The sequence below is a fragment of the Equus caballus genome, chromosome 1 (assembly GCF_041296265.1).
Source record: "Equus caballus isolate H_3958 breed thoroughbred chromosome 1, TB-T2T, whole genome shotgun sequence".
NCBI classification, from domain to species: domain Eukaryota; kingdom Metazoa; phylum Chordata; class Mammalia; order Perissodactyla; family Equidae; genus Equus; species Equus caballus.
The window spans coordinates 171261399-171274421 of record NC_091684.1 but is presented as its reverse complement, the minus strand read 5'-3'; the positions used below and the strand labels follow the sequence as shown (position 1 = coordinate 171274421).

At 37.9% G+C, this 13023-nt stretch overlaps 1 protein-coding gene across 1 annotated transcript in view; it reads right to left on the bottom strand.

Moving 5' to 3' along the window:
- Positions 1–13023, bottom strand: part of LOC111768548 (X-linked retinitis pigmentosa GTPase regulator-interacting protein 1-like) — a 40554-nt gene that overhangs the window by 20312 nt on the left and 7219 nt on the right. The window contains exon 2 of the mRNA XM_023621412.2: positions 1574–1673. Within this exon, the coding sequence (XP_023477180.2) occupies positions 1574–1592 (19 nt within the window). The 5' untranslated portion in view covers positions 1593–1673. The remainder of the gene's footprint in view (positions 1–1573; positions 1674–13023) is intronic.

The window sequence follows — 13023 nt, the reverse complement described above, 5'->3', positions numbered from 1 at the left end:
CATATGACCCAGCAATTCCACTTCCAGGTATATACCCAAGAGAAATGAAAACATATGTGCATACAAAAACTTGTATACAAATGCTCATAGTAGTATTATTCATAGTAGCCAAAAGGTGGAAACAACCCAAATGTTCATCAACTGATGAATGTATAAACAAAATGTGGTATATCTATACAATGAAATATTATTCAGCAATAAAAAGGAATGAAGTATGGATAAATGCTACAACATGATGACCTTTGAAAACATTATGCTAAGTGAAAGAAGCAGACACAAAAACCATTTTATGTCTTTATGATTCCATTTATATAAAATATCCAGAATAGGTAAATCCACAGAGACTGAAAGCAGATTAGTGGTTACCAGGGGCAGGGCATGGGGACATTGGGAACGTCTGCTACAGAGCTTCTTTTTGGGGTAATTAAATGTTCTAAAATGAGATAGTGGGGACAAAAGCACAACTCTGTGAGTATAGTAAAAGTAACTGAATTGCACACTTTAAAAGAGTGAATTTTAAGTATTAAATTATATCTCAATAAAACTATTATGTATAATATGTTCTATGTAACATATTATATGTATTATTATATAAATGTTATTTTATATGTTACATATATCTCACACATATAAATGAGGAAATAAAGAATATATGGACACTTCAAAGAACAATAATAAGGCATACACAAACATACATACCAGCTTAAGAAACAGAACATTACCTGTACACTAAGAACTCTCTGTAAGTTTCCCATTCATACTATTTCCATCTTCCCCCAGAGATGACCATTATCTTGAATGCTGTATTCATAACTGCCTCGTATTTCTTTCCAATTTTATGGAGGAAATTAAATGTATTTATTAAATTTACTATAAAAGATAAATTTATTATTTCATTGTACGAATATATAACAATGTATATTCATTTTCTGATCAATGGACATTTATGTTGTTGCCATTTTTTACTCTTATGAATAATGCTCCTATGAACATTTTGATATATGACTCCCAGGACACACATGTAAAAAATTCTTCAAATTTTATACCCAGAAGCAAAGTTGCAATGTTCAACTTTACTAGATATTGTCAAACTTTTTTCCAAAGTGATTGCACCATTTATACACCCACGGGCAGTGCATAAATTGCCCTGTCTTTGGGAGAAAAAAAAGTATGGAAGTGAAATCAAATGAAAATAGAATCAGTAGTAGCTATAATTAGGACTGAGGGGTAGGAGAGTAGCAACAAGGTTACAAAAACATCTCAAGGTGAGCGTGGAAGCAGCTCCAGCAGGAGGTGTCCTTTCATCTTAAATTGCCTACCTCTGCCTGGTGAGAGTGCAGGGCTATTTTTTCCTGGCTTTTGCTGTGGTATTTGTGGTGTTGGCATTTAGCTTTACCTCCTAAACCTGCACAGTAAAAATTTTATAGGCATTTAAGAATAAAATGTTGAGAAGATTGAAGAAAAGAGCTGAGAGCAAAGTAGCCACTGTGAAGGCTAGTAAGATGCCCCACAGTGACAGACTGAGAGTTGTTTCAATTCCACAAGGCATCCCTCCTCATGCACAAATATTTACCTTTCCACGCTGGTACCATCAGAGGTATCAAGTCTGTGTAGCTAACAGGTCCTTTGATGTATTGTCCGCTGGAAGATGTGATGTCGTATCAGTTCCCAAGCTGTAAGAGATCCCAGAAGACAGTGAAATGAAGGGAAGTCCAGCCAATTACTTGCAACTTTAGGATGCATTCTGCAGGCTGTACTTAAGTTGTAGCAGGAATTTCTAAACATTTCGTGATGGTATAAGACACATCATAGTCTTTTTTGTGGTGGTGTGGACCACCTTACACTAAAGAGTAAGACCAAGCATTCAGTACTAATGACATTATTTATTCAAAACAAAAGCAATTTTTCTGCCTATAGAATTGGTGCATAGCATTGTGGATCATTTTTAAAGTATCTGCTCAGCCTGGAAGCCGATGACTCCCCCCTTTCTCTAGGAAATGACCCTCTGACCCCCATTTCCACTCCATTTACAGGGACTGCCCCTCAGGAACCAGTTTATACCCTATGATCCAGCCCCCACAGTTATTGTTCATTGGACCAGGGGTAGACAACAGACTCAAGCTGGGCCAAACAGATTTTCTTTCCCAGGCAGTTGGAAATGGGACTGAGAGCGCTCAATCAGCCTCGGCGGATGGCTATAAATATTATATAAACTTGCGAATCCTGGGATGGCCATATTCTGCTCTGTATCCTAAATAACTGGGGAAATCCTATCTGTAGAGTCACCTCACCCTTGGTCAGCACTCTTCTTGGATTATAGTACCCAATATCCTGCCTCATTATGTCCATATATACTGTTGCTTCTAAAAATTTTTTCTTTGGCCCTGACCTTCAGATTTGTACATCTTCCTCTACTTGTTGCAATGCTCTTTCCTTTGCTCTTTACAAGGCTGGTTCCTTCTCATCTTTCAGTCTCTCACCATCTTTTCATCTGCCAAGAGCACTTTCTCTGATCTTCATAACTAAGGCGAGCACTTCCTCAGTTATACCCTGTCATGTTGCCCTGTTTATTTCCTTTGTCACATTTACCACGCTCAGAAACTGCCTTCCTTTATCTACACTTGCTTATTGTCTGTCTTCTCTTACTAAAATACAGGGATTTTGAAGGCAGAAAATCGGTTTATCTTGTTTACCTCTATTTCCTAGCACCCAGACAGCTCCTAGAATATAGTAGGCACCTAATAAAAATATATTAAATAAATGAATAGATGAGTAAATAAACAAATCAAGAGAGAGAATGACACTGAGCAGCTGAAATGATTCAAAAAGTCCTGAATGCTTTCTGCTCTTGATTTGAGTCGTTTCCAAGGCCTATCTCTGCTCCTGCCCTTAGGTTTTCTAAGAGTCCTGTGTCCAGTACAACAAACTCCCCTTTTTCGCCGAAGCTAGCTTGACTTGTTAACTGAAGAAGCTTGTTCACAAGCTTATTCTGAACAAACAGAAAAATAAAAAGAAGCAAATAAAAAGCATGATAGAGAAATTCTATCACTGGGAGAGAATATTAACATTTTGTCGATCTACTTTGCAGACAATTTAACATGAATTGGGTCATTCATATTCTGTTCTGTAATGTTTCATTTTTTTTTAACTACAATAAGTGGAGAACATCTTTCCAATGACATTATTTTAAACAGATCTGTACAGAATTCATAGCATGCTTATTTTAAGGAAGCTGAACAATCACCCAAAAATTGATGTGCTTTCACATGTTAGACAATAGTCCTAGGATTAGAACAGAATGGAAGCAACCAAGCAAACCATTCTGTTTTAAAGTAAATCTCACATTTAAGGTGGCTTTTGCAGGTTTGCTAAGTTACCCTGTCTTTCCAGCCTCCTACTGTAGAGAAGTAACGTGAAGGGAAAGGAGAGGTGACTGCATCACAGGCCTCATTCTCTGGACCTGAAGGCATTTGTAACAGTGGAGCTGTAGTGGAAGAAGAAATGCTGTGGGTCTTTAATATCTTAGCCAAGAGAAGATTGTTCTGGTTGATGACCATTCCAAAACACACCACCAAAGCTGTACAGCACTGTGGAGCAACTGAAAAGTACTACTAAAACCGAAGTCAAAGAAGCTCTGAGAATGAAATGGCCGTTATCAGAATGCCAGAAAAGAAAACCCAGGAGAAACTGTCAGTCAAGGTGTGACGAAGGAACATCCAAAATCCAATGTAGTGGCCAGACTTAATCTCTCAGGACAAAAGGAGTGGAGAGCAGATATAAGTAAGAAGAATTTATCAGTTGTTTTGAACTCAATGGAATGAAAGACTGAAAGAATTCCATTGCAGTGATATTAAGAATTGCAGTGCTCTGGGGCAAGGGTAGGTGAATGAGGGTGAAAAATAACCGTTTAGTAGTGATAGATGCACAAATCCAGCTTGATGACACCAGCAATTAAAATCATACAGCCAGCTCCCCTAACTCTGATTTTATACTCACCTCTGATTAAATTTGGAGAGGATGAACTGTAAATAGTGACCATGGTCAAGAGCCTGGGAATAAGAAGGACATGGATTCACATCCTTCCTTTGCTATGTGCCCATGCACAAGTTACTTAACCACTCTGCTTAGTTTCCCTATCTATAAAATAGGGATGAGATAATCACCTCATATGGTTATGATGAGAATCAATTGAGATAATGCCTATAAAAAGCTTAGCATAATGCTTGGCACCTGGTACAGGCTCTATATTAGCTAAAAGCTAGCTGTTTTTGTTCTTTCCACTGAACTAGACTTTAGCCAATTGATAATTCTAAATTGTATTTATCAGTATAAGTTAATGATTTATATTATGATATATTTAATTTTCTTATGTGTTGGCTAACATGAGTCAGTTCTCTACAGTGTTTATACATCATAGAGAAGCTCCTTTAAGGATTTCTTTGTATATATAGTGCTTAACACAGTGTCTGGTATCTGCAAATGTATAATAATTTTTCTGAAGATGTATTATTACCACACTGGATTGTGGCAGAAATTGTTTTCCTTCTTAGAATTGCTTTTAATGATTTTTGTAAAGTTTTGCATTAATTCTCTCCCAACCCCCAAGAATACAATGAAGTGAGAGCCATAACGCTGTCACTGATTTGAATAGGAGACAGCAGGAAGCAGAAAATTTCGAAAATCAGGTGAAAAATCTGCTCAAAGGAATGTCAGTAGCATTCCAGTAGAGCATTGGAGATGATGCTGCAAAAATATTTCCATCTTCTAAAAATTCACAGATTAAGTGGGCCCGTGTGACAAAATAAAGAAGTGTGGTTTTAACTACTTCGAATTTAATATGGATTGGGATTTCAAGTCTTCCCACTATATAAGGAACCAACTTTAACAGACCCAATAAATAGCCAAATCCCTAAAAGGGGGGCTGCAGTTGGGCTCCTTTGAGTTGAAGGTCTGGGGGATGGAAGGGACATTGTAAATGGAGTCTTGGAGAAAACAGTTTTACAGTGAGTGAGAGAACTCAGGAGGAGCTGATCATATGTAAGAAAATAGAAGCAAATGAGATGTAAGCATTGAGAAAGAAACTCAGATCAGAGATAAACAGAAGCCGTGGAGAAAGTGTAGGCTCTGTAATTGTAGCATCGGTTGCATGAATGCTCAGAAAAGATGATAGGAACTCCTGGAATTCAGAGTGAACTTAACTGGACAAATATTACTGCGTGTCCGTTTTCTTCTCCCTACAAGGAGAAGAAAAATAGAGCCCTTGCTCTTAGGAAGTGAATAATTAAGAGGAGAAATGAGAAAAGCACACTCTTAACTGTAAAATATAAAAAGTCAATCACAAAAGAATGAAGCAAATTGAGAGTGTAAAGGAAGACTGAAATTCACATCTACTTGACGAATCAGATAAAGCCTTATGAAGGGAGGGTTGCTGGAGTCTGGGAGGGATTTAGCAGGTGGAGATACAGCGTGTTCTGAACAGAGAGGACAGTTTGAATGGAGTCAGAGATGAGCAAAGAGCAGAGTGGTCTTGGACAGTAGCAGGTAGGGATGATGAGTTTGAGAAAGAGAGTTGTGGGAATTTAAGTGAAAGGAAGGATATTTTGGAAGATCTTCCATATAGGTTAGGAGAGTTTTATTCATTCTGCAGACAATGGGCAACAATTACACATTTTGAGCACAAGAGCAATAGAGTTAGAGCTGTGAAAGACCTTTAGGAAGATTCATTTGGGATTAGTGGGTTAGAGATCCTGGCAGAGAGAAGGAGTGTTAGGATATTGTAAGGTTCAGGCAATTGGCCTTGAACTAGGAAGGATAGTGGCAAGGGAATGGAAGAGTGGGATTGATCATGAAGACACTGAAGAAGAAGAATCGAAAGACTTGCCAAGTAGTTGGATGTGGGATGCAGTTAAGAGGGAGACAGGATTAAAGATGACCTAGTGATATTGTGCCTGGATGCCTGGGAGACTGGTAGTATAATATAAAATAAATAAAATGACTTCACTCTTCTCAAAAACACCCCAGGGAAAGAAATGAGAGACTATAAATATGTATTAGATATAAACTTACAGTTCTTGCTTCCTCCAAATTGCTCTAATTCTTTTCTCTGACTGTTCTGATGTCCTCTAGTCCTCTAGAATCCTCTTGTCCTCTTGGTTTGTTAAGAGAGGAGTTAATACAGCTCTGTTTAGCTCTTAAGATATTAACTCTTTGTGGATCAGAGCTGGAAGGCTGTGCTTTTTCTCTATGCATGTTTTAGTTGAAGAAAGAGCAGCTAAAAGATTCCTTAACATAGCAATTTCTCAACTAAAACTAAAGCTGAAAACATATTTATTTGATTTGAGATTAATAGAAACTTGTTGGTATTGGGAGAATGATCTTTAAATCTCTTTCTGAAGGGCAACAACAGTGGTAGATTCTCTGGATCCCTGAGATCTCTCTGAAGAGAACAAACTCTGCTCCATCGGGAGGATCAACGTGCCTGCTCAATCCACATGTGCCAGAACCCTCTCAAGTAAAAGAATGTATATCTCCCATTTCAGTGTGACCACAGTTTCCAATGAAACACTGGGATGTAATTACGCAACAACAGAACTTGACATTTGAAAATTAGATATTCTTAAAAATTCTGCATGGCTGAAGAATCCTAAAATTCATATGGGGCAACAAAAGACCCCGAATTGCTAAAGCAATCCTGAGAAAAAAGAACAAAACGGGAGGCATCACAATCCCTGACTTCAAAACATACTACAAAGCTACAGTAATCAAAACAGCATGGTACTGGTACAAAAACAGGTGCACACAGATCAATGGAACAAAATTGAAAGCCCAGAAATAAAACCACACATCTATGGACAGCTTATCTTTGACAAAGGAGCTGAGGGCATACAATGGAGAAAAGAAAGTCTTTTCAACAAATGGTGCTGGGAAAACTGGAAAGCCACATGTAAAAGAATGAAAATTGACCATTCTTTTTCACCATTCACCAAAATAAACTCAAAATGGATTAAAGACCTAAAGGTGAGACCTGAAACCATAAGGCTTCTGAAAGAAAACGTAGGCAGTACACACTTTGACATCAGTATTAAAAGGATCTTTTCGGACACCATGCCTTCTCAGAGAAGGGAAACAATAGAAAGAATAAACAAATGGGACTTCATCAGATTAAAGAGCTTTTTCAAGGCAAATGAAAACAGGATTGAAACAAAAAAACAACCCACTAACTGGGAAAAAATATTTGCAAGTCATATATCTGACAAAGGCTTAATATCCTTAATATATAAAGAACTCTCGCAACTCAATCACAAAACATCAAACAACCCAATCAAAAAATGGGCTGGAGACATGAACAGACATTTCTCCAAAGAAGATATACGGATGGCCAATAGGCACATGAAAAGATGCTCATCATCGCTGATCATCAGGGAAATGCAAATCAAAACTACACTAAGATATCACCTTACACCCGTTAGAATGACAAAAATATCTAAAACTAATAGCAACAAATGTTGGAGAGGTTGTGGAGAAAAAGGAACCCTCATACACTGCTGGTGGGAATGCAAACTGGTGCAGCCACTATGGAAAACAGTATGGAGATTCCTCAAAAAACTAAAAATAGAACTACCATACGATCCAGCCATCCCACTACTGGGTATTTATCCAAAGAGCCTGAAGTCAGCAATCCCAAAAGTCCTGTGCACCCCAATGTTTATTGCAGCACTGTTTACAATAGCCAAGACGTGGAAGCAACCTAAGTGCCCATCAACAGACGAATGGATAAAGAAGATGTGGTACATATATACAATGGAATACTACTCAGCTGCAAAACAGAACAAAATCATTCCATTTGCAATAACATGGATGGACCTTGAAAGAATTATGTTAAGTGAAACAAGCCAGCAAGAGAAAGATAATCTGTGTATGACTCCACTCATATGAGGAATTTAAAACTATGGACCAAGAACAGTTTAGTGGATACCAGGGGAAAGGTGGGGTGGGGGGTAGGCACAAAGGGTGAAGTGGTGCACCTACAACATGACTGACAAACATTAATGTACAATTGAAATTTCACAAGATCGTAACCTATCAATAACTCAATAAAAAAAAAAAACTGGGAGAAAAAAAAATTCTGCATGGCTGGTCATTGCATTCAAACTTTATATTAAGTGGAATATGGTCTCAATTGTTATGTGAAATCCTCTCTTTTTTGCATACTCGGTGTGTGCATTGGGAAAGTTCCCTTTCTGGTTACTGCCATGAAGTGCAGGGAGCTCCCAGGAGGGCGAGCACATGTTTAATGGGCCCTGTGTGACTTCCCTTATATCCTACAAAATAATAAAATAAAACAAAAAGGAAGAGACAATTAGGAAGTATAGAAATTATCCAGAATACATAAATTTCCCAGTGAAAATAGGAAAATCCAACAGAATATTTTCCCATATCTAAGTGAGAGAGTTATAAAAACTGCCCTTTCCTGCACTCAAGATTGCTTCTTGCCAATCTATTTCACAATGAATCTTGAGTCTTCTCTCCTTCTTTTGTATGATCTAACCAGAGATAGTGCTGGGCAAAATTTTGAAGTAGGCTAAGTTTGTGTTTGGTGATCTTCCTCTCTCTTTTCTGAATTTTTGATTTTTTAAACACTTCCTCCTGCCCCTTTTAGGCAACCAGTTACCTCGTTTTTTCCCCCTTGGCATTCTCATTACATCTGAGAGAGAATTTAAACCATTTGTTCTTTTTTCACTAGGCTTAATGCTCTACGAAATGTGAAATGTAAGGCCTTGTTTCATGTTAAAGGAATTTCAGTCATCAAGAAGGAGTGGGAGTCAAAACAATCCTGAGAAAAAAGAACAAAGGCATTACACGCCCTGATTTCAAAATATACTACAAAGCTCTAGTAATCAAAACAGCATGATACTGGCAGAAAAACAGACACACAGATCAATGCAACAGAATTGAGAGCCCAGAAATAAGCCTACATATCTATGAACAGCTACCTTTCAACAAAGGAGACAAGAACACACAACAGAGAAAGGAAAGTCTCTCCAATAAATGGTGTTGGGAAAACTGGACAGCCACATGCAAAAGAGTGAAAGTAGACCATAATCTAACACCATACACAAAAATTAACTCAAAATGGATTAAAGACTTGAATGTAAGACCTGAAATGACAAAACTCCTAGAAGAAAACACAGGCAATATGCTCTTTGACATTGGTCTTAGCAGTATCTTCTTTTTGTTTTCGGTGTTATATATATTTTTTATTGAGTTCATAATAGTTTTTACATCATTGTGAAATTTTAGTTGTACATTATTACTTGTCCATGACCATATAAGTGCTCCCCTTCACCTCCTGTACCCACCCTCCAACCCCCTTCCCTGTTTGTCAGTATGTTTGTTTATCTTTCACATATGACTGAAATCATATGGTGTTTGTCTTTCTGTGTCTGGCTTATTGCACTTAATTTAGTACCCTCCAGGTCCATTCATGTTGTTGCAAATGGGATGATTTCAACTTTTTTATGGCTGAATAGTATTCCATGGTGTATATATAAATATATATATATCTTCTTTATCCAATTATCAGTTGATGGGCACTTGGGTTGCTTCCACATCTTGGCTATTGTGAATAATTTAGCGATATCTTTTTGAATGTGTCTCCTTAGGCAAGGGAAAGAAAAAATAAAAAAATAGGACTACATCAAAATAAAAAGCTTCTGCATGGCAAAGAAAACCACCAACAAAACAAAAAGACAACCTACCAATTGGGAAAAGATATTTGCAAATCATGTATCCAAAAAGGGGTTAATTTCCAAAAGCTACAAAGAACTCACACAACTCAACAGCAAAAAACAGGCAACTTGATTAAAAAATGGGCAGAGGATCTGAATAGACATTAATCCAAAGAAGATATGCAGATGGCCAACAGGCACATGAAAAGATGTTCAACATCACTAATTATTAGGGAAATGCAAATCAAAACCACAATGAGATACCACCTCACACCCATCAGAATGGCTATTATTAAAAAGACAAGAAATAAGTATTGGAGAGGATGTGGAGAAAAGGGAGTCCTTGTACACTGCTGGCGGGAATGTAAATTGGTGCAGCCAGTATGGAAAATCATACAGAGATTCCTAAAAAAAATAAAAAATAGAACTACCAAATGATCCAGCTATTCCACTTCTGGGTATTTATCCAAAGAACAGGAAAACACTAATTTGAAAAGATATATGCACCTCTGTGTTCACTGCAACATTATTCACAATAGCCAAGACTTGGAAACAACCTAAGTGCCCATGGATGGATGAACAGATAAAGAAGATGTGATGTGTATACACAATGGAATACTACTCAAAAAAACAAAAGATGCAATCTTGTCATTTGTGACAACACGAATGGACCTTGAGGGTATTATGCTAAGCAAAATAAGTCAGATGGAGAAAGACAAATGCTATATGATTTCACTCATATGTAGAAGATAAATAAACAAACAAGCACATAGATATGGAGAACAGATGGGGAGTCACCAAAGGGGATAGGGGTAGGAGGAGTGTCAAAGGGGTAAAGGAGCACACATGTACCGTGACAGATGGCAACTAGACTTTTGGTGGTGAACATGATGCAGTCTATACAGAAGTTGAAATATAATGCTGTACACCTGAAATTTATACAATATTATAAAACAATGTTACCTCAATTGAAAAAGTGAGCAATAAAAATGGAGTTGAAGATATTATAACATTTTTATGATTACAAAAGTAATACATGCTCATGATAGACATGAATAGAAAAATAAACAGAAGAAAATGAAATGGATTAGTAATCCTATCATCCAGACATAGCTACTGCTGGTATTTTGGTTTGTGTATGCATAAAAGCATACATACTATGTGAGATAAAAAATAGGATCATTTGTTTTATTTTTGAAAATTTGTTTTAAAAAAATTAAAAATTGTGGGGGCTGGCCCCGTGGCTGAGTGGTTAAGTTCACGCACTCCACTGCAGGCAGCCCAGTGTTTCGTTGGTTCGAATCCTGGGCGCAGACATGGCACTGCTCATCAGACCACGCTGAGGCAGCGTCCCATATGCCACAACTAGAAGGACCCACAAAGAAGAAAATACAACTATGTACTGGGGGGCTTTGGGGAGAAAAAGGAAAAAAATAAAATCTTTCAAAAAAATTAAAAATTGTGGTAAAATACACATAAAATTTACTATTTTAACCCTTTTGTTTTATTTCGTTTTGGTGAGGAAGATTGTCCATGAGCTAACATTGTGCCAATCTTTCTCTATTTTGTATTTGGAACATTAACACAGCATGGCTTGATGAGTGGTATGTAGGTCCATGCCCAGGATCCAAGCCCCATTAACCACAGGGCACCAAAGTAGAGTGCGTGAATGTAACCACTGTGACACTAAGCTGGCCCCCTATTTTAACCATCTTTAAATGGACAGTTCAGTAGTAAGTATTGTTAAAAAACAAAATTCAACAAAATTCAATTGTTAAAAAACAAAATCCAACTCACATCAGGAGTCCCTGATACGGACAACTAATTCTCAGCAAGGGAGCCAAGAACATACAATGGAGAAAGGAAAGTCGCTTCAGTGCACGGTGTTGGGAAAACTGGATAGCCGCATGCAAAAGAAAGTAGACCATTATCTTACACCATGCACAAAAAAAACCCCTCAAAATGGATTAAAGGCTTGAATGTAAGATCTGAAACCATTAAACTTCTAGAAGAAAACATAGGCAGTATGCTCTTCGACATTGGTCTTAGCTGCGTTTTTTCAAATGCCATGTCTGACTGGGCAAGGGAAACAATAGAAAAAACAAACAAATGGGACTACATCAAACTAGAAAGCTTCTGCACAGCAAAGGAAACCATCAACAAAACGAAAAGACAATCTAACAATTGGGAGAAGGTATTTGCAAACCATATATCAGATAAGGGGTTAATATCCAACATATACTAAGAACTCAGACATCTCAACTAGAAAAAAACTAACAAGCCAAGTAAAAAATGGGCAAAAAGATCTGAACAGAGATTTCTCCAAAGAAGATATACAGATGGCCAACAGGAACATGAAAAGATGTTGAACATCATTAACTATCAGGGAAATGCAAATCAAAACTACAATGTGTCACCTCACTCCCATCAGAAAGGCTATAATTAACAAGACAGGAAACAATAAGTGTTGGAGAGGATGTGGAGAGAAGGCAACCCTCATACGCTGCTGGCGAGAGTGCAAACTGGTGCAGCCACTATGGAAAACAGTAGGGAGATTCCTCAGAAAATTAAGAATAGATCTACCATATGATCCAGCTATTCCACTGCTGGGTATTTATCCAAAGAATTTGAAAACACAAATACACAAAGATACATGCACCCCTATGTTCATTGCAGCATTATTCACAATAGCCAAGGCATGCAAGCAACGTAGGTGCCTATCAAGGGACAAATGGATAAAGAAGATGTGCCATATATACACAATGGAATACTACTCAGCCATGAGAAATGATGAAATCTGGGGCCAGCCCCGTGGCTGAGTGGCTGAGTTCACGCGCTCTGCTGCACTGGCCCAGGGTTTCGCCAGTTCGAATCGTGGACGCGGACATGGCACCGCTCGTCAGGCCACGCTGAGGCAGTGTCCGACATGCCACAACCAGAAGGACCCACAATTAAAATATACAACTGTATACTGGGGGGATTTGGGGAGAAAAAGCAGAAGACAAAGAAAGATTGGCAACAGTTGTTAGTTATGCCAATCTTTAAAATAACAAAGAATAAAGAAATGATGAAATCTGGCCATTTGTGACAATATAGATGGACCTGGAGGGTATTATGCTAAGTGAAATGTCAGAGGGAGAAAGTCAAATACCGTATGATCTCACTCATAAGTAGACGATAAAAACAATGACAAACAAATACATACAGACAGAGACTGGATTAGTGATTACCAGAGGGGAAGGGGGCAGGGAGGAGGGCAAAAGAGGTGATTAGGCACATGTGTGTGGTGACGGAC